Source organism: Lissotriton vulgaris, unplaced genomic scaffold (assembly GCF_964263255.1).
Source record: "Lissotriton vulgaris unplaced genomic scaffold, aLisVul1.2 SCAFFOLD_388, whole genome shotgun sequence".
In the NCBI taxonomy this organism is placed as follows: domain Eukaryota; kingdom Metazoa; phylum Chordata; class Amphibia; order Caudata; family Salamandridae; genus Lissotriton; species Lissotriton vulgaris.
Window position 1 is genome coordinate 283,607 of NW_028250124.1, and position 27,971 is coordinate 311,577.

The 27,971-nt window shown below is 46.7% G+C and overlaps 1 protein-coding gene across 1 annotated transcript in view; it reads right to left on the reverse strand.

Moving 5' to 3' along the window:
• Positions 1-237: 237 nt before the first annotated feature.
• Positions 238-27,971, reverse strand: part of LOC147663360 (zinc-binding protein A33-like) — a 44,215-nt gene continuing 16,481 nt past the window's right edge. The window contains exons 4-5 of the mRNA XM_086950496.1: positions 23,359-23,502; positions 238-1,045 (exon numbers count right to left, since the gene is read on the reverse strand). Of these exons, the coding sequence (XP_086806622.1) occupies positions 525-1,045; positions 23,359-23,502 (665 nt within the window). The 3' untranslated portion in view covers positions 238-524. The remainder of the gene's footprint in view (positions 1,046-23,358; positions 23,503-27,971) is intronic.

Below are 27,971 nucleotides of genomic sequence, written 5' to 3' on the forward strand. Positions count from 1 at the left end.
ATAAAGGAAAGGGTTAACTTTACAAGCCCGAGACCACGTGATGCAGCCGAGCTGCGCCCCAACCCATCCAGCATGCCCCTCGCCCACCCACCCATCCATGCCAAAACAGGTCATTGTCTCGCTGGTGCTGAAGTAAGGGGGTGCAGCCTGGTATGGGGGGGCTGGGGCTGCAGCTTCCACCTGTAGAATGAACGTGAGGCGGCAATGAAGAGACGACACAGAGAATTCAATGCATAATTCAGCTTCATGATGTCTTTATTCATAGACTGACGCCCCCTGGACATCTCCTTCCTTTCATCCCTCCTCGGGGACATCTCCTGCTCCCCTCCCTTGGGACCAGTGGTCGAAGTGGGGAAAAACAGTAGGGTAACTGTGGGCGGAGACTCCGAGGGCAGGGATAACCCAAGGATAACCAGGTCAACACTGCCCACTCCAAGGTGGAGTCTATCAGTGTGTGTGGGGGGGGGGGGTAATAGATGCCCTGTTATTGACCTGGTGGGGGCCGGGGGGGGGGGGGGGCTCTGTTACAACAGGCTCAGGTCTGCCCCTGGCTGGACCATAAAGAGGGGGTGCAGGACCCCGGTGAACGTGCCATTTAAGGTGCGGCGATGCTGCAAGGTTTTTGTGTGGCCTGCGTTGTAGAAGGACAGCCGCCCCCCCTCGTAGTCCAGGTACACCCCCAGATTCAGGGTGATCGGACGGGTGTAGGAGAAGGTGATGGAGAAATGGAGAACCCCGTAGCTACCACCACCACTCCGACCCAAAAGAGAGACCGCGCTCACAGGGGGCTCGTCGTCAAACCCCCCATGCAGAGTCTCTCCTGCGACCCCCACAAACCCCCACTCCTGCCCCTCATGCACCACCTGCACCTCCCAGTAATGCCTCCCCGTGGTGAACCCCTCCCGCCCCAGCACACAGGGACACTGAGTGATTCTCTTGGGATTGTCCGGTCGGGGCTGCGGTCTGTCTGTCCATGTCACGTGTCTCCCCTCCTTAGACAGGATCACGCCTCGATGAGCCGTGTCTGGATCCAGAGTCACCAGCGCTGGAGAGAGAGGAGAGAGAGTTAATGACACACTGTGTGACCTCAGACAAGTCACTGTCTGACCCAGAGACCCCTGCCCAGCAGAGAGAGGGGAGAGAGGTAATGACACACTGTGTGACCTCAGACAAGTCACTGTCTGACCCAGAGACCCCTGCCCAGCAGAGAGAGGGGAGAGAGGTAATGACACACTGTGTGACCCCAGACAAGTCACTGTCCCACCAGAGACCCCAGCACTGCAGAGAGAGAGGAGAGAGAGTTAATGACACTGTGTGACCTCAGACAAGTCACTGTCTCACCCAGAGACCCCAGCACTGCAGAGAGAGGAGAGAGAGTTAATGACACTGTGTGACCTCAGACAAGTCACTGTCTCACCCAGAGACCCCAGCACTGCAGAGAGAGGAGAGAGTTAATGACACACTGTGCGACCTCAGACAAGTCACTGCCTCACCCAAAGACCCCAGCACTGCAGAGAGAAGGGAGAGAGAGGTAATGACACACTGTGTGACCTTAGGCAAGTCACCGTCTCACCCAGAGACCCCTGCCCTGCAGAGAGAGGGGAGAGAGTTAATGACACACTGTGTGACCTCAGACAAGTCACTGTCCCACCCAGAGACCCCAGCACTGCAGAGAGAGGAGAGAGAGTTAATGACAAACTGTGTTACCTCAGACAAGTCACTGTCCCACCCAGAGACTCCAGGACTGCAGAGAGAGGAGAGAGTGTTAATGACACAATGTGTAACCTCAGATATGTCACTGTCCCACCCGAGACCCCAGGGCTGCAGAGAGAGAAGTTAATGACACACTGTGTGACCTCAGACAAGTCACTGTCCCACCAGAGACCCCAGCGCTGCAGAGAGAGGAGAAAGAGTGAATGACAGACTGTGTGACCTCAGACACGTCACTGTCCCACCCAGGGACCCCAGCACTGCAGAGAGAGGAGAGAGAGATGTAGTATCCTGTGTTTCCCCTTTAAATGTCTCGTTCTTGTAGGCATGCATTTCTTGTGTATCCTTTTAAATGCTAGTGTCCTGTGTTCTACAGAGCACTGTTAGAATGCTGTGTTGTACCTAGATTGATTATACCCTTTGACACTGAAGTACATGGATGTGCTTTTCTTCTTGGATTAAACCTACCACTTAAACATTCTTCTTGGCAATATTATTGAATGAAAGAGATTACTACAAACTGGCGACGAGGATGGGATACTTTCGAGAACCAATAACTATTTTTGAGATTATTTTTTTTTCTCTTCTTTCTTCGTTATTTGTACTCTGATTTTGAGTAGGATTCTTCAATTTCTTCAAGGATTCATCGATCTCCTCTTCAAATCTACTTCTACTACTTACTAAAAAAAATTTTTTAACTGTTTTCTGCTCTTCGTGTTAAAGGTTGATTGTTATTCAACTACAATTGCTGGTAACTTTGTATTTCTAAGGAAATTGTGAGTACATTTACTGCTTCATGTTCGATCTGTTCTTCATTCATATTCAATATCTTCAACCTGAAATATTAACTTTGTCTACATGTTTACCTTTCAACGTGCCTTTCCGTTACTGCGCTTTTCTTCAATTTACTGCCTAGCAACGCGTGCATGCATGAAACAAGCGCTCGCATCTCCACGGCTTGTCGTTGCTTGGTAACGTGTGACGCATTGAAGCGCTTTGATTGGCACAGCACAAGAAGCGCATTGATTGGCACATTAGAGGTCACGTCGCGTAACCCCGCATTTTGTACGTGCCTCCATCTTGGATTTATACGAACCAAATTACGAGGTTATTTAACCATTGAAGCACACCAGTACTTTTTTTTTGTCTTCAAATTACACGTATTTATCCAGCATTTTCTACAATTTCGACCAGCATTGTAAGTTTATTCATTTTTCTTTATTGTTCTTACATTATCTTAATTTTCTTCGAACAACATGAGTATCACCAATTCTGCCTCCACAAGTAATTCTTCAAACAGTTCTGCAACTACTTCATGCATCAATATAAATATTAGCGTGCCTAAAGAGTTTTTAACTTCACCTGGTGAACCAAGTATAAAGTGGTCTGAGTGGAAGGAATATTTTCTCAATTATATAGCCACTTTAGAAGACAATGTTGGAACTTTGTTACCTGAACGTAAATTGTGAATGCTTCTACATAGTCTTGGTCCAGAAGGTTTAAAAGTCTATAATCAGATGCAAAAACCAGAAAGAGCAAATGATATTGATATTTTAAAAGCTGCAATTTCTGATTTGACTGAGCATTATTCACCGATAGTATGTATTGGTGTTACCAGACGTGCATTTTTCAAAAGGAAACAGTTGGAGAATGAGTCAGTAGAAGAATATGTTTCCCAATTGAAATTGCTTGCCATGCACTGCAAATTTGGAGTATTACACGATAAACTCATTCGTGATCAAGTTGTTGCGTGTTCCAGGAATAAGAGAATTCAAGATATGGATTGAGGGAGAGTCTAGTATGAAGTTATCGGATAGAAGCTCCAAAGCTTTAGCTGATCAGTCTGGAACTACTACTTCTATGGTTAACAAAATTTCTGTAAAATCTAATAAGGAGTCTTTCGATAAGAAGTTTCAATCCGATGGGAGTTCTCAGAGAAAGTTTCATAACTCAAAATCTTTCACTAGAAAAATGTATAATAATAATAACTGTGATTCTTTTTCCTTTGCGTGCTATCGTTGTGGAGATAAAAATGACAATGGTTTTGAGAAATGTCCCGCTAGGTATGCTAAATGTTCTAATTGTGGGGTTGTAGGGCATTATGCTAAGGTCTGCAATAGAAGTTCTTCACAGTCATCTAAAATTGTCCATGTTGATAATACTGATTCTTCTGATTATGATTCTGATAGCGAATCTAAGGGGTGGGGCCGTTCAACCTCGCTCCATGAGCATAATAAGCCTTGGGCCAAAAACAATTAAAAAGGGAAGGGGAACATGTGGCCTCCCTCTTCGAGCCCTAGCAAGCCCCGGGGACCCCATCCCTGGTACCAAATATAACAAAGGGGAGGGGATATGGTATCCCCTTTCTGAGCCATAGTAGGCCCAGGGGGGCCGTCCCCTGAGGCCAGCCTTTTTATTTACAAGAACAGGGGGCTGCTTCAGCCCCCATCCAAAGCCTATTTTTATCCCAGGGACCCCATCCCTGGGGCCTGCATTACAAATAGGAAGGTGTCCATGTTCCCACCAAGGGCACCCCCCAAGCAAATGCTAGGGGCTATGTGCGGAGACCCCACAGCCGCTGCTAGCCCCCTGAATGGTGTGGGAGCCGGCTTGCTCCCGCCCAGGGGAGCAGCTGCTTTTTACATGTTCTCTCTGGACGGGAGCAGTATGAGTTTTGTTTCCCTGCCCGCAACAATGTAGGCCGGAAACAGAACACAAGTCTGCTCCCAGCGACGGGAGCATTTTAAAATCTGTCGCCGGCTGGGAGCAGTACATAAGGACAGTGGTCCCAGAAAGTAACAGTACAATTTGGGAAATCAAAGCAAATATTCACAACAAATCATAAAACACAAGTAATTGGTTAAACTCAGTGTTTTAATTCACACTGGGCAACACTCTCTTAATGTAAATATTCATATTACAAATAGCAATGTCCTTAGAAAGGAACATGGTGAGGGAGAGGAGGGGAAGGCGGGTATTGGTGTTCCGTGATGAAAGGGCAGTGATTGGAAGATGCAGTGTCAATCAAAAAAAATACATTAATTCGAACACATGAGACTCGTCCATCAAGCCTATACATCTCAATTTAACAGAAAACGTTTACAGCCATGGTTACACCAGTAACACAACATGAAATATCTGTTGTCTATGTATGCTATGCAGTAACGTTTCGAGGTTTCGACCCCTAAGAAACTGTTGACAGTGTTATCCCTAACGCCAGGGTCTTCATCAGGACAGGGTGCGGGGTGAGGAAGGGCGCGATTAAAGGGCCTCTGCACGATGGCCTCCGTTTGAGTAAAGCGAGCTGGGAGCAGACATAGTCACATAGTGTTTGCTCCAGTTTGGCGGAAAATTTTAAAATGATTCCGCCAGACAGCAGCAATAGTGGCGGCTCACAGAGGGAGTGCTGCGGGGTGGTGGGCGGGGGAGGGGCAGGGTGGGGGGGATAGTGGAGTCGGACATCAGATGGCAAAGGTGAATGTAAATAAATAAATGAATACCTGCTGTTGTATGTCCGACTCCACTACCCCCATCCCGCCCACAGCTCTCCCTCTGTGAGCCACCACTGAGCAGCAAACAGAGTAGTGTAGGCAGGGAAACTACTGTGCCCTAGGGGTGGGGTCCCCGAGAACAGTAAGTGAGCCAGCATCCGGAGATGGCCCCCCAGGTCCATTAAAGGCTCAGGGAGGTGGGCCGCGAAGCCTCCCTCTCTTTTCTGTGAAGTGACAGCCCTGGGGGATGGGGTCCCCTGGGCTTTTTACGGGTTCAGGGAGTGGGGTCATGCATCCCCTCTTCACTTCATGTTTGAATATGGCCTTGAGATGGGGTCCCCAGGGGCCTCATTGGGCTCTTTTGGAGCAATGGGCCTCCTCCCCTTGATTAAAACATTGGGCCTGCCACTGGCAGGGAAACAGAACACAAATCTGCTCACAGTCTGCAGGAGTATTTTAAAATCTGCTGCCGACTGGCAGCAGACATCGTTTTTGCTCCCGTTTGGCAGGAGATTTGAAAATTATTCTGCCAGACGGGAGTAAAGACAGTAGTGCAGGCAAGGAAACTACTATTGTTAGGGTAGGTCATTTGCTACGTGTATAATGCCATGTATAAGTTAGCATTCGGTACACCATTTGCTTTTCTGTCGTTCATTTTGTGAGCTGATCGAAACCGGCCCTTGCTTATTCCGAGAAATGTCTATTGCTAAGTTTTGTTTCTGCAATAATGAGCAGTTAGTGCCAGCACATAGCTTTCTAACTAGATAGAGGCCCTCTCCCACTTGTCTGATACTTTGAAAGTAGCACAGGGCGCAACGTCCTTGGACTGGGCCGGCTTGGGTACGATAATGGAGTAGAAACCTTTTTTTGTGTTCTCCTTTGTTTAGCTGCAGCTGCCTGGAAAATTCCATAATGGCCGTGTTCTTTGCTGAACGTGTTATGTATGATGAATCCATACATGTGATTCCTCAGTTCCCTCTGTACCACTCCTAGAGACTGTGCAGACGGGGCCCGCTCCGACTGTATATGAATAAACAATTATTGGCATATATTGTCCACTGACTCTCCGACTCTTCATTTGGTAAGGAAGGCTGAGAGGGGTCAGTGGGGACCCCTTCACTGTGCCCCAGGGGTGGGCTGCCTGGGACACAGTATATCAGCTGGCCCCGGGGGTTGAGGTTCCTGGGGCCATTAAAGGCTCAGCGAGGCCTCTCTTTTCTTTGAAGTGACTGACCCGGAGGATGGGGTCCTGAGGAACGTTTTACGGCTCAGGGAGTGGGTCCATGAAGCCCCCTTTCACTTTATTTTTGAGTATGGTCCTGGGGGTCTCCTTAGGCTCAGGGAGTGGCGTGTGCCCCCTCCACTGTGATTAAAACATTGTTCCTAGGGGATGGGGTTCCCAGTGGTCGAAAATGGGTCAAGGAGGGGGGGCATACTGCCCTCTCCGCTTCAGTAATATACTTGCCCTGGGCGATTAGCTCTCTGAGGGTCCAAAAATCGGCTCAAGGAGAGGAGCCCTACGTATGCCCCCCTCCCTTTTTAGACATATATATAAAAATAATTTAGTCTCTATTTTGTTAGCTTTTTTTGTTGCAATCCCACGGCACTCCCATGGGTGCGCAGCAAATATTCCTGAATTGTGTTGTATTTTGGGCAGGGAGGGGATCCCTCTCGGTCCTCTTCACAGGGCCTAGGAAGGCAGGGTATCCCTACACGCTCCCCTTATGTTATATATTTTTTATCTTTAGGACAGGAGACTAAGTCTCTGCGTCCTATCACGGCTGCCAGCAACATTTGTCTCATGTTGCAGGCAGCCACCGAAAGAGCACACCCCTGCGGGAGTCTGTCTCCGGTAGAACCGAGGTGGCCCTGAGACAATCAGAATGCAATTCTTTTTTTAAGTGTGTCCAAGGGACTCTCGTAAGAGCCATTTGTTTTAACCTTAATTTTAAAAAAACGACCAACAGATTTACACCAAATCACATAATGCACAATCTGCAAACCAACATCTCGCTTCCTGCTGAATTTGGTGTAATCCAGTTCAGAAGTTTTTGCCGTAGCCCTGCCTAAAGAAGTCTATGGAAAATGTATGGGGACATTCTCTTTTTTGACCCTATCTTTTTTCTTGGCCCCCGCTTGACTGATCGCTCCTGCAACTTTCCAGGAAGGAGCTGAAGTGAATTTGTTTTTCCTATGAAAATTTGAGGAAGATTTGTCAAACTGTACCAAAGTTATTAGCAAACCAAAAGCGAGCATGTTTATGGAAACAAAGAGAGACGGACGCCTTAAATCCTCTCTGCTACTGCCGGCCGCAGTAACATATTTATTTAGCCATGTACAGCTTGCAAAATGTCGGACAAATATATATATAAATATATATTCACTATAATAAACAAAGGTTATAGGGGTGTTAAAATTAGGAAATAGAACTTTAAAACATTTTGAAATTCACTGGAAAAAAAGGTTACAGGGGCATTACAATTAGGCTCAGATCTTACACACACAAAACCATGGACATTCTGCAATGCACTTCTTATGACCTCACATATTACATGACTCATGAAATGGTCAGTGACATCACTGATGACCTGTCAAATTACATCACTGATGACATCACTGATGTCATCATCCAGTGAGTGTTAGCATTTTGTAAAAGATTTTGAGACTTAAAGATACTTACCAAACTACTGCACATGTCGTAATTTGACGGTGATCGGGTTAGCGTTAAGCTTTGCTACACACATTTCCTGTTAACTTGACTATGGTTTTCGGAAGCCATTTTGAACACACTGGTGGCCATTTTATATGAATGCGTCGCCTCGTGGTCAGCATACCCTTTGTCCTTTCTTTATATCATTGACCACTCGAATTTGCCCAGCAACAGGCTATTATTAGTACTGGTCAAGCACGCGCATGCGCAGTTAACCCCTCTGTAGTAGTGGACAGTCATCGCTTAGGAATGTCCCTCCAAACTGACCAGTGATGTTGTAACTCCTCCCATGAGTTGGCTGTGTTCCAAAAATGACCATATATGTACCTAAAACTGAGCAATTGTGTTCCGCCTACTCTTTTATTGCTGTAAAACTGTATAAAAGATGTCTCGCACCGATGTTCGGTGTGATACTTCTTGCATTACCGAAGGGTGCTATAGGAATGTACCACCACCCCATGGGGTCTTAATAAACTTGTTTTTTGAATTTTCCAGTTTCCGTGCCAACATTCGTTCTATGGTGTAGGGGGTTTTGCGGAATATGTAGGCCTGGAGAACCCAATACCACAAATTGGCGACCACGAAGGGACTCATCGGCGACTCGGATGCCCGAAGGAGAGGTCGTGACGAAGGATTGGAAACTCGCCATGGACGCGTACGAAGCCACTGAGTGACCCGAGTCTTGGCACCCACGGTGTTTTCCTCCTGATCTGACCTTCCAGGTGGCGCCGGTCCTCGACTGTGATCCTGATCGTTCAAGTTGTCGTAGAATGCCGGTTTGGCTGATTCAATTAAAGAACTTGGCAGTTGGAATCTGGATATCTGAAAATTTGGTAAGCTTGTGATTGGTAAGATAGTCTGCTGACACTTACTGTGGCTCTTTGAATATGTTTTGAGTTAGCTACCGTTTGGTTCTATGATTTGAATTATATGTGCAGTGCACTTCACATAGGCGGGCGTGTAGAGATATTTCTCTAAATTTGTTTTGTTTGAACGGTACACCTTGTGTGAAGTATATTAAGTGCCATTTTTGTGATATCGCGTTTCCGTGATATTTTGACATGCCCGTTTTAAGCACACTCCGAGGAATGTGTTGTCTTGGAAAAGGTACCAATTATCGATTAAATGAATCTCAGCCGGCTCCCCCAGAGGGGACCCCTAATCGCGAAATGTATATAAAATTTGGTATTCCCCCTATTCTATATAGCACATTGTGGCATAAGTACACAAAAACTGATCCCGAATTGCAATGGACCCTACATGGGTCGTTTGATTTACGAAAGGTTCAGTATGTGGAGCAATGTTTGTTTCAGCGTAGGTCTAAGCAAGATATGTTTGATTGTGTATGTATGTGGGAGAAAGCGGTGCGTGAACGAATGAAGCGTGAAATAGCCTTGGCGGACAAAGAGCAGCGGAAGGCTGCTCGGGATAAGGCTTTACAGCTGGAGGAGAAGGAGTTGCAGGAAAAGAAAGAGAGGGAGGCACTGGAACGTAATTTGCAAATGAATGGTCAATTCCCTATTCGACGTCCTCTTTATCCTGTCCTTACTAATGAAGTTGATGATTTTTCATTATTAGATCGTTGCCCGCCTCCGTACGTTCTACCTACGGCCCCAGATGCGGATTCGGATGGAGACGATCAAGGGGGTAGTCGTGTGAGGTTAAATGCCGGTGAAGCCGCGGAACTACGTAGTTTTGCCCGTAAACTTAACTTGAACAAAATAACTATGTCAGAGATTAACGACCGAATGAGTAGGTGGTCTGAACGAGAACGGTTGTATTTTTTGAGTCAGTTTGGAGATGAAGTTGTAGAACGATTCAGGAAAAATTCAACTGATCTAGAGCCTAAGGATATATCAGTTAATCGTGAGAATATGCGTAAAGGTCTATTTGTTATTTCAGATGCGGATGGGTTTTTCCAACGGTTGATCCAACTACGGGATGAGGCGTCAAGGTTACGGGAAGCGAGGAAAGAATCAGAGACGCCTACGCCGGGATTGACGGAGCAATCCAAAGAGTGTTCTATCTTTGGAGCAGATAAGAGTTCTACGATTCATGTTATGCCTATGCGTGAAGCTGCACCTTTGTATGTCCCTCCTAAAGGGCAAGGTACAAGTGATGATAAATTGTGCGGGGATGCAAAGGGTTATTTCGTATATAATTGGGTTTATACACTTTGGAATAGAGCAGATGTTATGGCACTGAAAAATGCTTTGCCTGACCCCCGTAAGAATCCGGCAGCTTTCTATGAAGGAGTGGAAGGGGCTATTTCTTCGTGTGTTATGACGTTAGTTGATATTGACCTTTTCTTTGGGTTAATATTGCCCCCTGATATGTGGAGGGCAATTCGTAAATTTGATGATGTAGCGATCCTGGGGGCGGATTGGAAAGCTTTATCCCAAGCTGATTTAGAGACGGAGCCTGCATGTAAGCCATGTCAATTAATTCTAGATCTCCCGACGGCTATTTTGAATAAATTAAAAACGCTCGTCCCCCCTAAAAAGATTGATTGGACTATGCTAGCATCTTGCAAACAGAAAGCGGATGAGTCGGTGTCTGACTTCTTCTCCCGTTTTGAAGAAGCATTTCATGATTACAGTGGGCAATTATTAACAGATGATACGGGTAGGCATTTGTTCACTGATAAGTATGTAGCGAATCTCCTACCGGAGATTGCAAAATGATTAAAGACTAGTGAAAGTTCTTGGACCACGGCGACCCCTGCTTCTTTACTGACTATGGCTCAGTATTATGAACAACAGGAAATAAAGGCTAAAGAAAGTACTGATAAGAAAGCAAAGGAATTGAAGACGAAAGTGATGTTGGCTCAGGTTTATGCTACACAGCCGAGTGGGAATGATAGAGGTAGACGTTGTTTGTACGGTACGTCTTCCGGCCGTACCGACATTGCTTAGGATCAATGTGCATATTGTAAAGAGTTTGGACATTGGGCCTCAGATTGTCCGGTGCTTCGTGAACAACGTAATCAGCGTGGTCGAGGAGGTGGAAGGACACAGAATAGTTATTCAGGAGCGAGGGGTGGAGCAAGTGATCGCGGCAGGTTTGAAGCGAGGGGTCGTGGTCGGGCTGATGATAATGCTTTTGATCGGCGAAATCGGTATCAGATATCGGAAGGTGAGAATGTGGAGTCTCAGGACTATGTGCATGCATAGGATTGCGTAGGATGGGGTGTGGAATCGGTTGAAGTACCTGTAGATCAAAGAGGTCCATACGTATCAGCGGGCTTTTTGGGTTTTATTGATCAGTTCCTGGTTGATACAGGAGCTACTCGTAGTGCTCCGTCTAAAAACTTGGTTCCAAGGGCTCCCCTGTCTGGCGAAACGATTACATCCATAGTGTTCGATGGAACACCCTCTCTTAGCCCATTGTCACAACCCCTTACATTTTACATTGACAGATTCTTTGGTCCGTGCCCGTTTTTATTGTCACCAAATACTCCAGACAATATTATGGGAATAGATTTGCTCAAATACTTCCGAGCAACAATACGCTGCGCTCCTGAAGGAGTGCGGGTTATTTTGAATGACAATTACCCAGCTGTAGAGAGATTGTATACTATGCAAGAAATTGAAGCGCTGGCCTCTCTCCCACAAACGCTATGGGCCACTTCAGACACGGATGTGGGACAGATGCTTATTCCCCCAATTCGAATACCTGTCAAGGAGGGAGTGCCTCTGCCTCGTGTACCACAGTACAGAATTTCCAGAGAAGGTGAAGTTGCCTTAACTCATATTGTACACGATTTGATTATTGCAGGTGTTGTGGAAGAAGTTCCCTATAATGTCTGTAATAGCCCTATTCTTCCGATCTTAAAGAAAGATACTGATGACAAAGTCTATCGATTTATTATTGATTTGAGGGAAATTAATAAGATTGTAGTGCCCCAGTACCACCTTACTTACTCTGATTCCGCCCACTGCTACCACATTCACTGGATTGACCTCAAAAATGCCTTCTTTTCCATTCCCATCCATCCCGATAGCAGATATCTATTTGGTTTCACTTTAAATAATAAATCGTATAGATTTTGTCGAGTTCCTCAAGGTTATACAGAAAGTCCTAGCATTTATAGCCAGGCTCTAAAAAGACAGCTCGATTCTTTTGATTTGCAGCCTGGAGTGGCCCTCATTCAGTATGTCGACGACATTCTACTTGCAGCAGATACGCAAGAACAGTGTGAGGAGAGTACTCTTGCTTTGCTCTCCTTTCTTGCCCAGAATAATCATAAGGTATCTAGGAAAAAACTTCAATATTGTAGACCAAAGGTGACCTACCTCGGTCATCTTTTGTCTAAGGAGGGGCGTGCATTAACATCTGATCGAATTCAAGCGTTTTAGATACACCAGTCCCCCGTACCCAGAGAGATGTGCGTGCTTTTATAGGCCTAACGTCTTTTTGTAGGCAGTGGATAATGGGGTTTTCACATATTATAAAACCTTTGTTAGCACTATTGTCCAAAACTACACTGATGCCCGTTGAATGGACAAATGAATGCCAGAATGCGTTTGAGCAATTGAGACAAGCCCTTTGTTCTGCACCCGTGTTAGGTACACCAGACTACACAAAGATTTTCACATTATATGTACACGAGAAGGATGGGTGTGCATTGTCAGTCCTAGTGCAGACACACGGGGATAAACAGAGGCCCTGCGCATATTTCTCAGCAATACTGGACCCCGTAGCACGAGGATTACCTGGGTGTTTTCGAGCAGTTGCAGCAACAGCAGTGGCCATACGGCAGAGTGAGGGAATAGTTTTGTCACATAAATTGCTGGTGTTAGTTCCCCATGCGGTAGATGCTCTGTTAAATCAAACAAAGACCCAGTATCTCACGAGTGCACGTTTAACAGGATATGAGCTCACACTGTTGGCACCACACATCACGCTAAAGAGATGTGCTACCCTGAACCCTGCTACTTTATTGCTGTATCCAGTTGCTGAGGGCCAGCAGGAAGAACACCATGATTGTGTTTTCCTGACTGAAGAACAAACAAAGGGTCGTGTCGACTTACAGGATACGCCACTTCCAGATGTGGATGGGGAACTGTGGGTTGATGGATCGTGTTTAAGGCTGCCAGATGGTACAACTTCCGCAGCATATGCGATCACGACACTAAAGACAGTGGTAGAAGCAGCATGAATACCACAGAAATCGGCCCAGGCAGCGAAACTGATAGCCTTAACAAGAGCATGTGAATTGAGTGCTGGCTTGTGTGTGAACATTTACACTGATAGTCGGTACGCCTTTGGAGTAGCGCATGATTTTGGCCTACTCTGGAGAGAGCGAGGGTTTCTGACTTCACATGGAGTGCACATCATGCACGGAGATCCAGTGCGTGACCTTCTGAATGCGCTACTTTGTCCAAAAAAAAGTGGCGATAATCAAATGTAGTGTACATAAGAAAGTGACAGACAAAGTAGGACAAGGAAACGCCTTTGCAGATTGCATAGCGAGGGAAACTGCTATGTTACGAAATGCCTCACCAATGTATGTAGTGAAATCGCAGGCTGAGCGATGGCATGATGCTAGAGAGGAGATACTAGACATTCAGAAATCAGCGTCTGAAGCAGAACTCGCAACCTGGGCAACGGAGGGAGTGTTGTACGATGAGGGTTGTTGGAGAAGCAAAGATATGGAGAGATGGAAATTGCGTGCAGCTTACTTGCAGACAATGGTCCAAATGACACATGGATTGGCACATGTTGGAGCTCTCGCAATTACTAGATTGCTTACGCGAGTCTGGGAACATCCTGAGATTGCCAATACGGCCAAAAGAGTAGTGCAGACCTGTCTGATATGCTTGCAACATAATCCTGCTAAAGGGATGTATACACCGAAAGGAGGGATTGTTCCACCTACAGCACTGTTTGAAGTGCTACAAATGGATTACATCTAGCTTGAGCGTTGTAATAACCCTTAAGTATGTTCTAGTGGTGGTGTGTGCCTTCAGTAAATGGATTGAGGCCTTCCCCACGAAGGATAATACAGCTCTGACAACAGCTAAGGTTTTGCTCAAGGAGTACTTCCCACGCTATGGTGTTAGCAAATTTTTGTGGAGCGATAATGGTCCTCATTTTGTCTGGAAAATTGTGGAATATGTGATGAAGGGATTGGGAATTCAGCAGAAATTCCATGCTGTATTCCAGCCGCAGTCAGCAGGTCTTGTGGAGAAGTATAATGCTACTCTGAAATTGAAGTTAGTAAAGATCGTGGCATCCACGTCTTTGAAGTGGCCGGATGCTCTGCCTCTGGCATTGCTATCTATCAGATCAGTGCCCCATTCCCGAACTGGCCTCACACCCTATGAAGTGGTGTTTGGAAGGCCTATGAATATATGGGGAGTTCCTAAGCCTCGATTGTTACATGATGTGCCTTGTATAATGATGAACGATTATTTGGCACGATTAACAAATGATTTACTTTCCATTCATCAACAGGTTCGAGAAGCGCTCCCCGACAATTCCATTGGAGAGGCTCACAATCTTCGTCCTGGCGACCATGTGATGGTCAGGTCCTTTGAGAGAGAGCAAGCAGCTTGGAGCCGATGTGGCGTGGGCCCGAGCAAGCGCTACTTGCAACACAAACGGCTGTGCGAGTTACTAACAGGAAAAGATGGGTCCATTCGACTCATTGTCGTCGAGTCTCTCCGGACCTGGTGAGCCCAACTGTGCTGTCTGATTATCGAGACATCTTGGACGAGGAGAAGAGCCCAGCTGTCACGTCTACTGAATCGGAGGGAGCCTTCCCGGACCACACCGTTTTTGGAAAAGAAAGATACAATTTGCGACCAAGAAAAGCAGTTGTTTTGTGCGAGACTGGTTGAGTTACCGCTACAGGTTTGTGAAACGGAAGCCGGGAATATCAAGGGGGGGATCTGTTCTGCCAAGTGTAGCGACACCCGTCTTGAATCTCGGAGAAGAAACCAACGGCTACCTCGGAGCTCAGCACTCATATTTTTATTTTTAGTTATTTTTTGAGACATTCTGAACTTTGAACTATGGCATCTTCTGCAATGCGAAATAAGAGAATCCTTGGTTCAGTACTCTTTGATATGACAATTGTGGTGATAGCTGTGATAGCTTGGGTAGTAGAACTCCTGGTGCCGGCAAGAGAACACTTATTGCCAACTACCCCAATTCCATCTGAACATTTTCATTTTACTCTGCCTTATCACGAAGAACGACACAGACAGACTTATCTGAACAATAGCTTCATCCAGATTCTGCATCACACTCATAACATGACGAACACTTCGAACTGTTGGGTATGTGGGATGTTGCCTGGACATCAAAAGAAAGGAGGCACTCCGCTTATCCCACTTCCTTTTTCCCATAATGGTTCTTGCAATGCTTGGTATACTCTTTTGTTTACTTTGCGATGGCCGACAAAAGGTGGACTACTTTTCCGACTCAATAAGGTCTGTTTTAATGATCGAGATGGTTATCCACAAGCTGAAGGAACTAAATTTGAATGGGAAGAATACCGGCCCGACAATGTATCCTCGCCACGAATCTATAGTAACCAACGAAATGTAAATGTGTCTAATCTACATGTAATTACTGTTATTGATACAAAAGCCGACTTGTGTGTCCGAAATAAAGGTACAATCCCAGTAGGAAGAAGTGAATGTAACACTACTCTCACCTTTGACACTCCGAATGGTATCACCTTTGTGGCTTTACGAAACACGTACTTTATCTGTGGAAATAAAGGTTATCACCGTTTCCCTATAGGTTGGTTAGGAACATGTTATATATCTTTTGTATTACCCCGGTGTTTATTGCCCCACCTATGTATCATAATGATTTCATCCTGTATCACGATTTTATACTGAACAGAGTGAAGAGAACATTAGCTCTCGATGACGTTGATCAAACTGACACTTTAATTTAGGCCTCTTCTCATTTGTTGGGGCTGCTTTGAACAGCCGAAAAATAAGACGACTGACACGTGTTGTAGAAGCTGTTGCTAATGAGACAGTTTTTGCTTTAGGGAACTTAACTGAGGAACTTCAGATTACCAGAATTGTGACGCTCCAGAACCGAATGGTTATAGACGTAGTATTAGCTGACCGTGAGGGTGCATGTCACATTATCGGAAGTAGCTGCTGTGTATACGTGCCAGATAATTCACCTTCTGTATATGATGCAATATCTAAGTTACACAAGATAGCTGCTGAGATACATCCTGATAATGGTACTTGGACACTTTCGGGGTGGTTTTGGACGTTACTTAGTACTTGGGGTTGGAAGTTGTTGACAATCTTGTGTGTAATAATTGGGATATTATTTTTCCTATGTCTTTGTATTCAATGTGGCCCTATGTTGTGTTCCATGTGCCTTTCTGCTTGTATCCCATCCAGACGAGCTATTACCAAGAATGAACAAATGATTCATAAAGAAGTAGCAAAAATTATGTCCATTGATATTGAGGATGAATACCCTGATTATGTCCACTATGAGGTAGCTTCAGCTGAATGCTAAAAGGGTCATCTGTCGTAATTTGACGGTGATCGGGTTAGCGTAAAGCTTTGCTACACGCATTTCCTGTTAACTTGATTATGGTTTTCGGAAGCCATTTTGAACACACTGGCGGCCATTTTATATGAATGCGTCGCCTCGTGGTCAGCATACCCTTTGTCCTTTCTTTATATCATTGACCACTCAAATTTGCCCAGCAACAGGCTATTATTAGTACTGGTCAAGCATGCGCATGCGCAGTTAACCCCTCTGTACTAGTGGACAGTCATCGCTTAGGAGTGTCCCTCCAAACTGACCAGTGATGTTGTAACTCCTCCCATGAGTTGGCTGTGTTCCAAAAATGACCATATATGTACCTAAAACTGAGCAATTGTGTTCCGCCTACTCTTTTATTGCTGTAAAACTGTATAAAAGATGTCTCGCACCGATGTTCGGTGTGATACTTCTTGCATTACCGAAGGGTGCTGTAGGAATGTACCACCACCCCATGGGGTCTTAATAAACTTGTTTTTTGCATTTTCCAGTTTCCGTGCCAACATTCGTTCTATGGTGTAGGGGGTTTTGCGGAATATGTAGGCCTGGAGAACCCAATACCACACACATGTTAAATTACTATTCTTTCTGTACTACTAATTAGTGATACTATTTGTAACATGTCATCTCATCTATAATCCTTTAATTAAAGCAGGTGTAATATTTCTCAGTGAACTAGGCTCTACACGGACACAGGTCTCCTGCAGATGTATGTGTATGGGAGTGCTTTGGAACGGTCTAAGCTGTTCATTGAGGCGTCACTCCACGGTAATGGCCGAGTATAGTTCTGTTTTGAAACATATTGACCAGTTTCCGTAGACCCCTGTCCTTCACCATGAATGACTGTAGTATACGTTACAATAACTTCATCTGTTCACTAAGACCTTTCTCCTGGGTGTCGTAGACATCTACAACACACCGACCTCCCTGCTCACACCTTTCTCCAGGATGAAGAATGATTTTACTAGTGGCTTGTGACATGGGCCTGTTGTATGGGTTCGGGCCACCTTATGAGTGTATGTTGTATTAGCGGCTTTTCTGATTTTAAACGCCATCTTTTTCCTTCGGAAAAACTATGTGCCAGAAAGTAATTGGCCGCAGTCCAAAAGTTCCAATTTCCGAGGACGCCATGTGCACATGCGCAGGCCATAAACCCTACACCAGAACAATCTATTTCATGAGTAGCTAAGGGACTGATGAGTAGATTAAAATCCAGTTCAGGAGACGCCATGTTGCAGAGGCAAGCAAAGGAAAAAGATGGCGTTTAAAATCAGAAAAGCCATGCTAATACAACATACACTCATAAGGTGGCCCGAACCCATACAACAGGACCCTATGCAGCAGCACATTTCCCCATAGACACAGAATGGGTAATATCTTTTGATACATCCGGCCCATAGTGCTTTGCCCACTGAGACGTCTGTTCTGGTTGTGTGCTGTGTTATGTGCAAATCTGACGTATCCAATAAAACCTCTTTCCATGTTGACCAATGATGGTGTTCTGGTTTCTGATAGAGTTACCTGTATGGTTTGATTTCTTACTTTGTTGATTAGTCTTTAGAGCAATGACTTTCAAGAGGCATGGTTTATCCACAAACAACTCTCTCCTGAGTAATTGCTGAGTGTAGTAGTTGTTGGGCCCCAATCTTAAGAGAGTAACTATGGGTGCAACTTAACGTTTGGAGGAGGTCTGCGGGGTACAGAGTAAACAGCAGGGGCGCTAGGACACTCCCCTGCCGTAAGCCACTCTCTACCTGGATATTACTTGACAGGCTGCCTAGCCCATCCAGGTCCACTCGGACCCAATTGTCACTATAACTCTTCATCACACGGCCTAACTGGCTCCGGATATATTCCACTGCTGGAGTTTTCGCCAAAGTGTCCCTCTGTCCATCCTTTCGAATGCCCCTCGGAAGTCAGCGTAGCAGCAGCAAAGGCCACCTACGCACTCCAGGGACTTCCCTGAGACTCCCCACAGCATGAGACAGTGGTCTATCGTTGAGTGCTTTGGGGTGAAACTTCCTTTCTCAACGGGGATCAGCCCAGTGTCAAAAGCCCAGGCAGCTAGGTATTTTAATAATGTTTGAGCAAAGAGTTTAGAGGGAATATCAAGGAGGGAAATCAGACGATAGTTAGCAGGCTGATGGATTTTGCCTTTTTCATGAATGGGTCTGAGAGTGGGTGTTTGGGTGATTTTGTGGGTGTGTGAAAGATTTTGTGGGTGTTTGAGTAGGTGTGAGAGTCGCTGTATGGGTCTGTAAGTGAACGTCAAGTCAAGTCAAGTCAAAGAATTTATATAGCGCACTACATACCCAGAGGGTCTCAAGGCGCTTAGGGAGGGGAGGAGGATTACTTGTCAAATATCCACGTTTTAAGTTGCTTTCTGAATGCTAGGTGGTTCTGGGTAAGGCAAAGGTAAGTGGGGAGTGAGTTCCATGTTTTAGCTGCCAGGTATGAGAAGGATCTGCCTCCCATGGAGGTCTTGTTGATGCGAGGTACAGTGGCGAGGGCTTGGCTGGAAGAACGTAGTTGGCGGGAGGGGATGTAGAAGGAAAGTCGTGAGTTGAGGCATTCTGGTCCGATGTCGTAGAGTGATTTGTGTGCGTGGGTAAGCAGTCGGAAAGTGATCCTCTTATTGACGGGTAGCCAGTGGAGGTCTTTCAGGTGACCAGAGATGTGTTCGTTACGCGGGATGTCTAATATGATCCTGGCTGAGGCGTTTTGGATTCGTTGGAGTTTCTTCTGGAGTTTAGCGGTAGTACCTGCGTAGAGGGTGTTTCTGTAGTCCAGTCGGCTCGTGACCAGAGCATGGGTGACTGTTTTTCTGGTTTCGGTGGGGATCCAGCGAAATGTTTTTTTGAGCATGCGAAGAATGTTGAAGCAGGATGAGGATACGGCGTTGACTTGTCTGTTCATTGAAAGTGAAGAATCCAGGATAACGCCTAGGTTCCATGCGTGGTCTGTCGGGATGGGTGCTTTTCCAAGGGCTTCCGGCCACCAAGAGTCGTCCCATGCAGAATGGGATGTACCTAAGATGAGGACTTCTGTTTTATCTGAGTTCAGTTTCAGACGGCTGTGTTTCATCCATTCGGCAACTTCTTTCATTCCTTCGTGTAGGTTAGTTTTGGCGGTGCTGGGGTCATTGGTGAGAGAAAGGACCAGTTGAGTGTCATCCGCGTAAGAGATGATGTTGAGGTTGTGTTGGCGGGCGATGGCCGCGAGGGGGCTCATGTATACGTTGAAGAGGGTGGGACTGAGTGAGGATCCTTGTGGTACGCCACAGATGACTTCAGTGGCCTCGGACTTGAATGGTGGAAGGCGGACTCTCTGTGTTCTTCCGGTGAGGAACGAGGTGATCCATTCAAGTGCTTTTCCTTGTATTCCGATGTTTCTAAGGCGTTTTAAAAGGGTGCTGTGGCAGACTGTGTCGAAGGCTGCAGAGAGGTCGAGGAGGATGAGGGCGAAAATAAAGAAACAATCCAGTATAAAGCCCTAAATCCGTACCCCTGTCCCAGGCCCAATCCCCCTCACCTCTACAGGACAACAAGGTAGCTCTTCTGAGGCGAGGGGTGGCACAGGTCGTCAAGAGGAAGCGCAAGGGTAGCTCCATTGCTTCTTACAATGCCGAAAGCCTTGACCTCACCGACACCTTTACCACTGTTACCAGCATATTCCCTTTCCACCAGTGCAATGGATATGCCTTTCCCATTCATACCTTTACAATGTTAACTTGTGGTAAAGGCATATGCGTTGTAATACAATGCGTGGTAATGGCTACGCGTGGTTACAGTGCATGCGCTGTAACGCTTGCATGGTAAAGGCATATGCGTTGTAATACAATGCGTGGTAATGGCTACGCGTGGTTACAGTGCATGCGCTGTAACGCTTGCGTGGTAAAGGCATATGCGTTGTAAAACAATGCGTGGTAATGGCTACGCGTGGTTACAGTGCATGCGCTGTAACGCTTGCGTGATAAAGGCATATGCGTTGTAATACAATGCGTGGTAATGGCTACGCGTGGTTACAGTGCATGCGCTGTAACGCATGCGCGGTAAAGGTACTGCATGGTTACAGCCACGTTGCAATGGCTGTTTCCCATAAAGAAGGCCTATAGAGCCCCAAGGCAGGGAGCTGTAGTTTGTTAAGTAGGACATATATTTTCCAAATTGTCGTTTTGCTGTGGATAAAGTTAGTAGCCCCTTTGGCTAACACAGGGTTACCGGTGGCACCCTAATGTGGCTACCTGCTGAATGGGACTACGTAACTGGGTCATGTAAGGTATCATATTAATCATCGCATTAAATTGACCTGAGGCCCGGATAACATTTATTACCACAATCAAAGTTAAGCAACTTTCACTCCAGCTGGAGCAGGAGCCTCTCTGGCACAAGGACAGATTTCTGACCACCTGGGGAGACATGTGAACGACCCCCCGGTCCAGGAATAAAGGCAGTTACCACAGCGTGAGGTGTCACCTCCTCTCCCAGGATGGCCACTCAGGTTTGTAGCCCAAAAAGAGAGCTTCAAAGGTGAGGCCGCCTTTGTGAGGGAAGTAGCACCAACACCCCTGAGCAGGATTCAGGAAACAGGTTCAAGGAGGGAAAACTCAACCTCAAACTGGTTTTACTCCGGGCGTGTAGTCCTCTGGCAGCAACATCTCTAGGGTGGGCTGCCAAGCAACTGAAGCCTGTGCAAGGGTTGTGGTATCTTGAAAGGGGCAAGGATATCGCACTCTGGGATAGCCAGATGGCAAACATCACAGTAACTTTGTCACTAGGTAGGAAGGGACCCAGTAGTCCACTTGCAAGTGACCGTATGATCCCCTTAGGGCACTTTCCTGGGATAAATAAGGCACCCCGTCACTCTGACCATCAGATCACTCTGGAATCAGAGAGAGGACCAAAGAAGGACTGCCCAGCTGCCCTTGGAACCGCACAAAGAGAGGCTGCACTGTCGGAAGAACTGCACCTGCTGAACTTTGGGGTAGCAAAGTTTCAACTGTTGACTCTCAGCCCCAACCTACAGCATTGACTCCAAAGATCAGTCGGCTAATCTCCCGGACCCAGCTCTAGGGACACAAGAGCTGAAGAAGCCAAAATCCACAAGTTGGTAGCCACCGCAGACGTTTTGCCGCAACCATTCTCAGGGTACCTAAGAGGATAAATCTTAGATTGCCAAAAGTTGCACCTGAGTCTGCCTGGCCCAGGAGTCCTATCCAAGTCTGGATTATTTGTACCCAAGGGACACTGGCCCCCACCTAATGTGTTCGTCCCAACCGCGGTGCAAACTGACCAGTAGCCCATCATCGGTTGGCCTGCTACTGCAATGTCCTTTGAGTGACCCTGATCTCTGTGGCCAAGTTTGCCTCACTTTACCCGTTGGCGGAGAAGTACCCACAAAGACACCCCCATCGACCGCAACACAATGGAGCATTCTTTTCCTTTTCCTGCATCAGTCGGCATCTGTACCACTCAGTTGATTTCTATAGTAGTTGACTAGTAAAATGTGGATCTTGCTTTAAAAACATTCCGGTGCCCGGGTAACTGTCTAAAGTGTTGTGTCTGGCCCCCTAGATCTCTGTCCTGCCAGAAGTGGTCACCCAAACCAGGCCGTAGTAGCCGAACAAACTGTTTCAAACTTTTCAAAAGTCTCTGGATCTAATAAGGCTTGGGGAGTAAGGGCCACACACCCACCTCCCCTTTAGTTATAAAGTAATGGCCCTGGGGAATGGGGCCCTCATGGCCTTATAAGGCTCAGTGATGTGGGCAACACAGCCCCCCCCTCCACCTTTAATTAAAAAAAACAGCCCTTGGTATGAAGTGCCCAAGGCCTATTAAAACTCTGAGAGGGGGAACCATGTGGTCCCCCATCCCCTTTCATAGAAAAAAGGCCACTTAGTACGGGGTCCCAGGGGCTGACAAGGCTCAGGGAGAGTGGTCACTTGCCCCCTCCCCCCAACACTTTTAAAAACAAGACTTAGGGGATGTGGTTCCCAGGGCCTGATAAGCCTCATGGGTGGGGGCCACTTGAGGGATGGGGTCCCCAGTGCTTAGTAAAGCCCGGGGAGGGGCCAGATGGATGACTCCTCTTTAAAACGCATAAGGTCCCTTGGCCAACCCACCTGCCGGGTTGGCCTTACATATGGTAATAAAATATTACTTTACATTTAAAAAATAGAAATTCACGGAAAAAACAAAAGTTAAAGTAACGTTATAGTTTGGTGAATTTGCCAGTGACAGCCTTGTTTTGAACGAAAATAAATCACAGAAATGCACCAGTTACCTTGAGCCCCCGCCATGCACTGCTTATGACCTCACATATGACATCACTCATGACATGTTCTATGGCATCATTTATGACATCACTGATGACATCATCCAAGCGTCCTTTTTACACATTGATTTGTAAACGAGTGCAGCATTAGAGCTATGAAAGTAAATGTAGAATAACCTGAAGTATCTTCACTGCTGTCAATCAAACAACCCCAGAGGTGAAGCCAGCTTGTGTTATGTGCAACATTGACCCAGTGCCAAACCCAAACACCAAGTGTGTCCAGTGTGCTGAGTGCAGCTGACCCCTGGGGTCAAAGGACAGGTTGCATCTGTCCTCTCTCCACCTCCTCTCTCAGCCCCTCCCCTGCTCTGCCTCCATCTTACTTTGAACCACAGGTTCACGTGTCCCACAGGCGGTGCAGGCCCTGGCAAACCTGAACTACTTTCAGAGTTTGTTCTGGTCTGTCCAAGAGCAAATGTGTATTTGAAAATAAGAAAGATGGGACCTGCAAAAAACACATTCAAAACAAGCACTGCTCTGTGCAAGTCTTGTAATTCAATGTAAACGTTCAGAACAATATGTATTTTCATTAACAAATCAAATGTGTGTTTTGAAAGTTAAAAGGTAAATTTCTCTCACCTCTGTGGAGACACAGAGTCTCTCTCAGATGAGGCTGCAAATTTCTCCATGGAGAGGAATCTTCTGTTCCAGGCTCATTCCTCACCCTGGGGCAGCTCTGTCCAGGGAGACGTCCTTGTCTGTCATGAAGGTTGTGCTGGGAAACTGGTACAGAGGAGGGAAAGACAGGTACAGAGAGACAGAGAGAGGGGCAGAGAGAAAGAGAGACAGGTACAGAGAGACAGAGAGAGGGGGGAGAGACATGTACAGGGATATGGAGGGGGGAGGAAGAGAGAGACAGGTCAGAGAGGTACCAGGGAGGACGGATAGACAGGTACAGAAAGACAGAGAGAGGGGGAGGGAGAGACAAATAAAGGGAGGGAGAGAGAGACAGTTACAGAGAGATGGAGGGAGAGACAGGTACATAGAGATGGAGGTAGAGACAGGTACAGAGAGACAGAGAGAGGGAGGAGGAGGGAGAGACGAATACAAAGAGATGTAGGGAGGGAGGTTGGAGAGACAGGTAGAGAGAGATGGACAGAGAAGTGATAGACAGGTACAGAGAGATGGAGGGATAGAGAAGATAGAGAGAGATACAAAGAGATAGATAAAGGGAGGGAGGAGGGAGAGACAGGCACAGCAAGATAGAGAGAGGGAGCGACAGGTACAGCAAGATAGCGAGAGGGAGAGACAGGTACCAAGAGATCAAGGAAGGAAGGAGAAAGAGAAATAGAAAGAGGGAGAGAAACAGTAATATAGAAAGAGGGAGGTAGAGAAAGGAAAAAAGAGGATGAGAGTTGGCAGAGAGACCGTGGAAGTGAGAGAGAAGGGGAGTCAGAGAAGAAGAGAAAGAGATAACGAGAGGAGTCCAGATCAGCCATGTAAAGTGGTTCATGCAACAAAGTGTTGAAATGTTTGATGGATCTGAGAGTGACTCCTCTTTGTGGGTCCGGGAGCAGAATATTGAGGAATAAATATTGTCTGACAAAGATATTGTGCCATAAGTATCCAGTGGTGGTGGGGAGGGGTGGTGAGCGCTCCCTAAGTGCGCAGGACTGCTTGGCCGGCCAAACATTCCTGGCACTTTGGGGGTTATTAGGATTGCGGATTTTCCGCATCCTCTGGGCCGGCGGAAGCCCCCGCCGGCCCGGAGGATGCGGAAAATCCGCAGCGGACCCACCAAAGACCCAACCCCACATTAGGATGGCTGGTGGGTCCTGGTTTCCATCCGCAGCTTTTCCGCAACGGCTGGCTTACAACCACGGTGGAAAAGCTCTAATATGGTAACGGTGTCTGTCAGACACCGTCCGCCATATTAGGATGGACTGTTTCAGATGCTTTTCCGCGGCGGGTTTTCCGCCGTGGAAAAGCATGTGTAATTTCACTGCGGGGGCCCGTTGCGGGCCCCCTAGGTGAAGGGGGGTGGGGAGTGCAAATGGGGGGTACCTATGGTACCCCCCTGCATTTGTATGCGGAAATCGGCAGGCACCGCGCGGTGCCTGCCTCTTTCTGCATACAAATGCAACACCTGCATTTTTAACATTACCGCGGGTGCAGCTTGAAGCCGCACCCACCTTAATGTTAAAAATAGAGGATGTGACCGCCAGGGTGGCGGTCACATCCTAATCGCACAGGAGGGAACTCCGCATGCCATGCGGAGGTTCCCTCCTGCTCTGGGGTCGCGGACGGACGCAAGTCCGTCCTCGATCCTAATGAGGCCCTTTGTATATTCCCCACCAGGATGATTACACAGCCTGGTCAGGAGCATGCAAAGGCTCCCTGTTCCCGGCGCTCCGACCAGTCACAACCCTACATTGCAGCCAAAGGTGCTTCCCTCTGATTTCCGCTGCCGGACCAGAGACAGGAAGAAGAGGAGAGACGGCGGCCGGCCATCACAGGAAAGTGTTTTTTCTTTTTTCATTCCCCCTACCATACCCTGCCCCACCACCCGGGTCCGGTAGCAGCCGCTACTGTTGTATCACACATAGAGTTAGAAATTAACAGTCAAAGAGATTCACTTTTTGTAAATGATATTTTAGACACTATATTAAAGTCAGACATTATTTTAGTCAATGGCACTGACACACAACCCTCCTTGTGTTTCTGTGTCTTTGCACAGCTGGAGATAGAAGTGCTGTCCACAGTAACACAAGAGCATCAGCAGTGCTGGAGGGACCACAGACCAGGGATGAAGGACTGTGAGGGATGTGAGCTTGAACAGACTAGTACATACAACATGACATGCTAGGAACATATTTACCAGTGAGAGTGTGAGGTGGAAGGGTGAGAGGCAGGGGCGTACCTACCAAGTGTGCGGCAGGTGCAGTGGCACCGGGCCCAGGGCTGTGAGTGATGTGAGGCAGAACAGTTTATTACACTACAACATGACGTATTAGGAACATATTTACTAGTCACAGGGTGAGGTGGAAGGGTGTGAGGGAGCGGAGTACTTACCAAGTGTGCAGCAGGTGTAGTTGCACTGGGCCCCAGGGCTGTGAGGGGCCCCAGGGATGTGAGGGGCCCCAGGCTGTGAGGTGCCACAGGCTGTGAGGGGCCCCAGGGCTGTGAGGGGCCCCAGGGCTGTGAGGTACCCAGGGCTATAAAGGTCCCCAGGGCTGTGAGGGTGTAGTGTAGTTCCTATATTCCCTATAGGCTCTGTACATTGGAATAATATATCCTATAGATTTGGCGTAGGACTTGGGTCGACTAGGTCTCTATCGAATATATTAGACTTAATTGTGAGTGCCAGCTAGCTCAGAGGTCACTTAGAAACTTTCTCGAATAAACAAGAAGGGTTTAGTTTCTGACAACCGCATAAACATGACAACTTTGTTAACCAAAGAATAAACGTATCTTCAGAGTCATAGAAACAATCGATAGATATTTTACTCAGTCAATCGTGCATGCTCCGTTTCATCAGAGGTGAAGAGAAAATAGATAGACGGGCGTTTTCAATAAAAGGATTTATTGAACAGTCTTCTTTCTCATGCAAGTAAAGTGAACTGCTACAATCGTAATACTGGCTGCAAAGTATAATGCATACAACGAGAAGAGTATTATAAAATAATACTGTAAAAGCATTGTATGGTTTCTAAACCTTAGATAAATGCACACATAAATAACAAAGGTTAAAAGTACTCAACTGTTGCTTCTAAAATACGCCTACCCCAATGTACCTAACCTAAGTCTAGTACGAGGGAAGAAGTAAGTATGGTGTAGCATAGTTTTTAGCATTTTGCCAAGAATCTATCCAAGATTTCTCTTAGGGTCTAATCAGCTCTGGACCTAGGTTTTAGAATGAAGGAGGTCTGGTATCTATGTCTAAGGACTCGATTTCCCAACACCCCGCGAGGGGAGCTTGGAAACACTGGAGCTGGATTCTCGCCGGGAGAAATGCAGCCTCTCGATCAGTGCGTCAGCTGGAGGGTCGGCTTCCTTCGGCACTTGCTGTAGCGAGCTTCGTCGGGCAAGTAGATAGTCGAGCTGCTCCGAACCACCGTGTGTTTGCTAGGGCAAGTGTAGGCATATTGTTCTCCCTCTTTATCAATGGGGTGGTAGACCATTTGAGGGAGGAACCTGCCGATGCCCCAGTCCTGGCCGGGGAAAAAACACCTACCCTACTCTTTGCGGACGACACCCTCCTGATGTCTAAAACCCCATCGGGTTTGCAGAAACTCCTCGACTGCTTTAGTTCATTTTGCCATGAACGAGGGCTAACTGTAAATACTGCAAAAACAAAACTGATGGTGTTATCCTCTAAAAAAAAAGCCAGGAAGATTAATCTTACCCTAAACGGGTCAGTATTTATTGTGGTGGAAGAGTTTGACTACCTGGGAGTCAGGTTGAGTAATAATATGAAATGGGACTCCCACGTAGCAAAAATGCTTTTAAACCTAAAAAGGGTCTCAGGAATTATCCTGAGGAACCAACGGTTGTCCATCAGTAGGCCAATAGCTGCAACCCTTGCGGTCTACGAAGGAAAGGCACTGGCCTCTGCGGTCTATGGCTCAGAACTGTGGGGGTGTGAGAATGTAAGGGATTTGATAATGGCCGAGAATAAGTTTGTGAGAGATTTGGTCTCACTTCCTCTATCAACCCCATTGAAACCCCTGTTTATCGACATGGGCAAGCGATCAATTGCAGACAAAGTACGCCTCCGCCCTTTACTGTTTTGGGTGCGACTGAGAAGGACACCTGAATTATCAAAATATGCCTTGGTAGTGGATGAGCTGATTGCCCTGAATGTCTCAAATAAGATAAAATGGCTGAACAATCTGAGACAGTTGGTCGTGAGCTTAGGAATGGTTGAATTCTGGAACTCCCAGTCCCCGCCCAATAAACAAATTGTTAGGAAAATATATTGGGAGTGGGTTGACTCAGAGGAATTAAAAAGCACAAAGTGGGGGCAGTTGACGAACCAATTCCTTGAGCATAAGCCAATGAGGAGGTTAGAGCCCTTTTTGGACTACATACAAATCCCAAGAGACAGATCCCTCTTCTTGAAGATGAGATACGTACACTCCCCCTTAAAATGTTCACAGAGAGGTGGAAAGGAGTGAGGGACTACGATCTCACTTGCCCTGGCTGCCCATGTAAGAAAGAATCCCTGCCACATTTCCTGTTTGCTTGTAAGG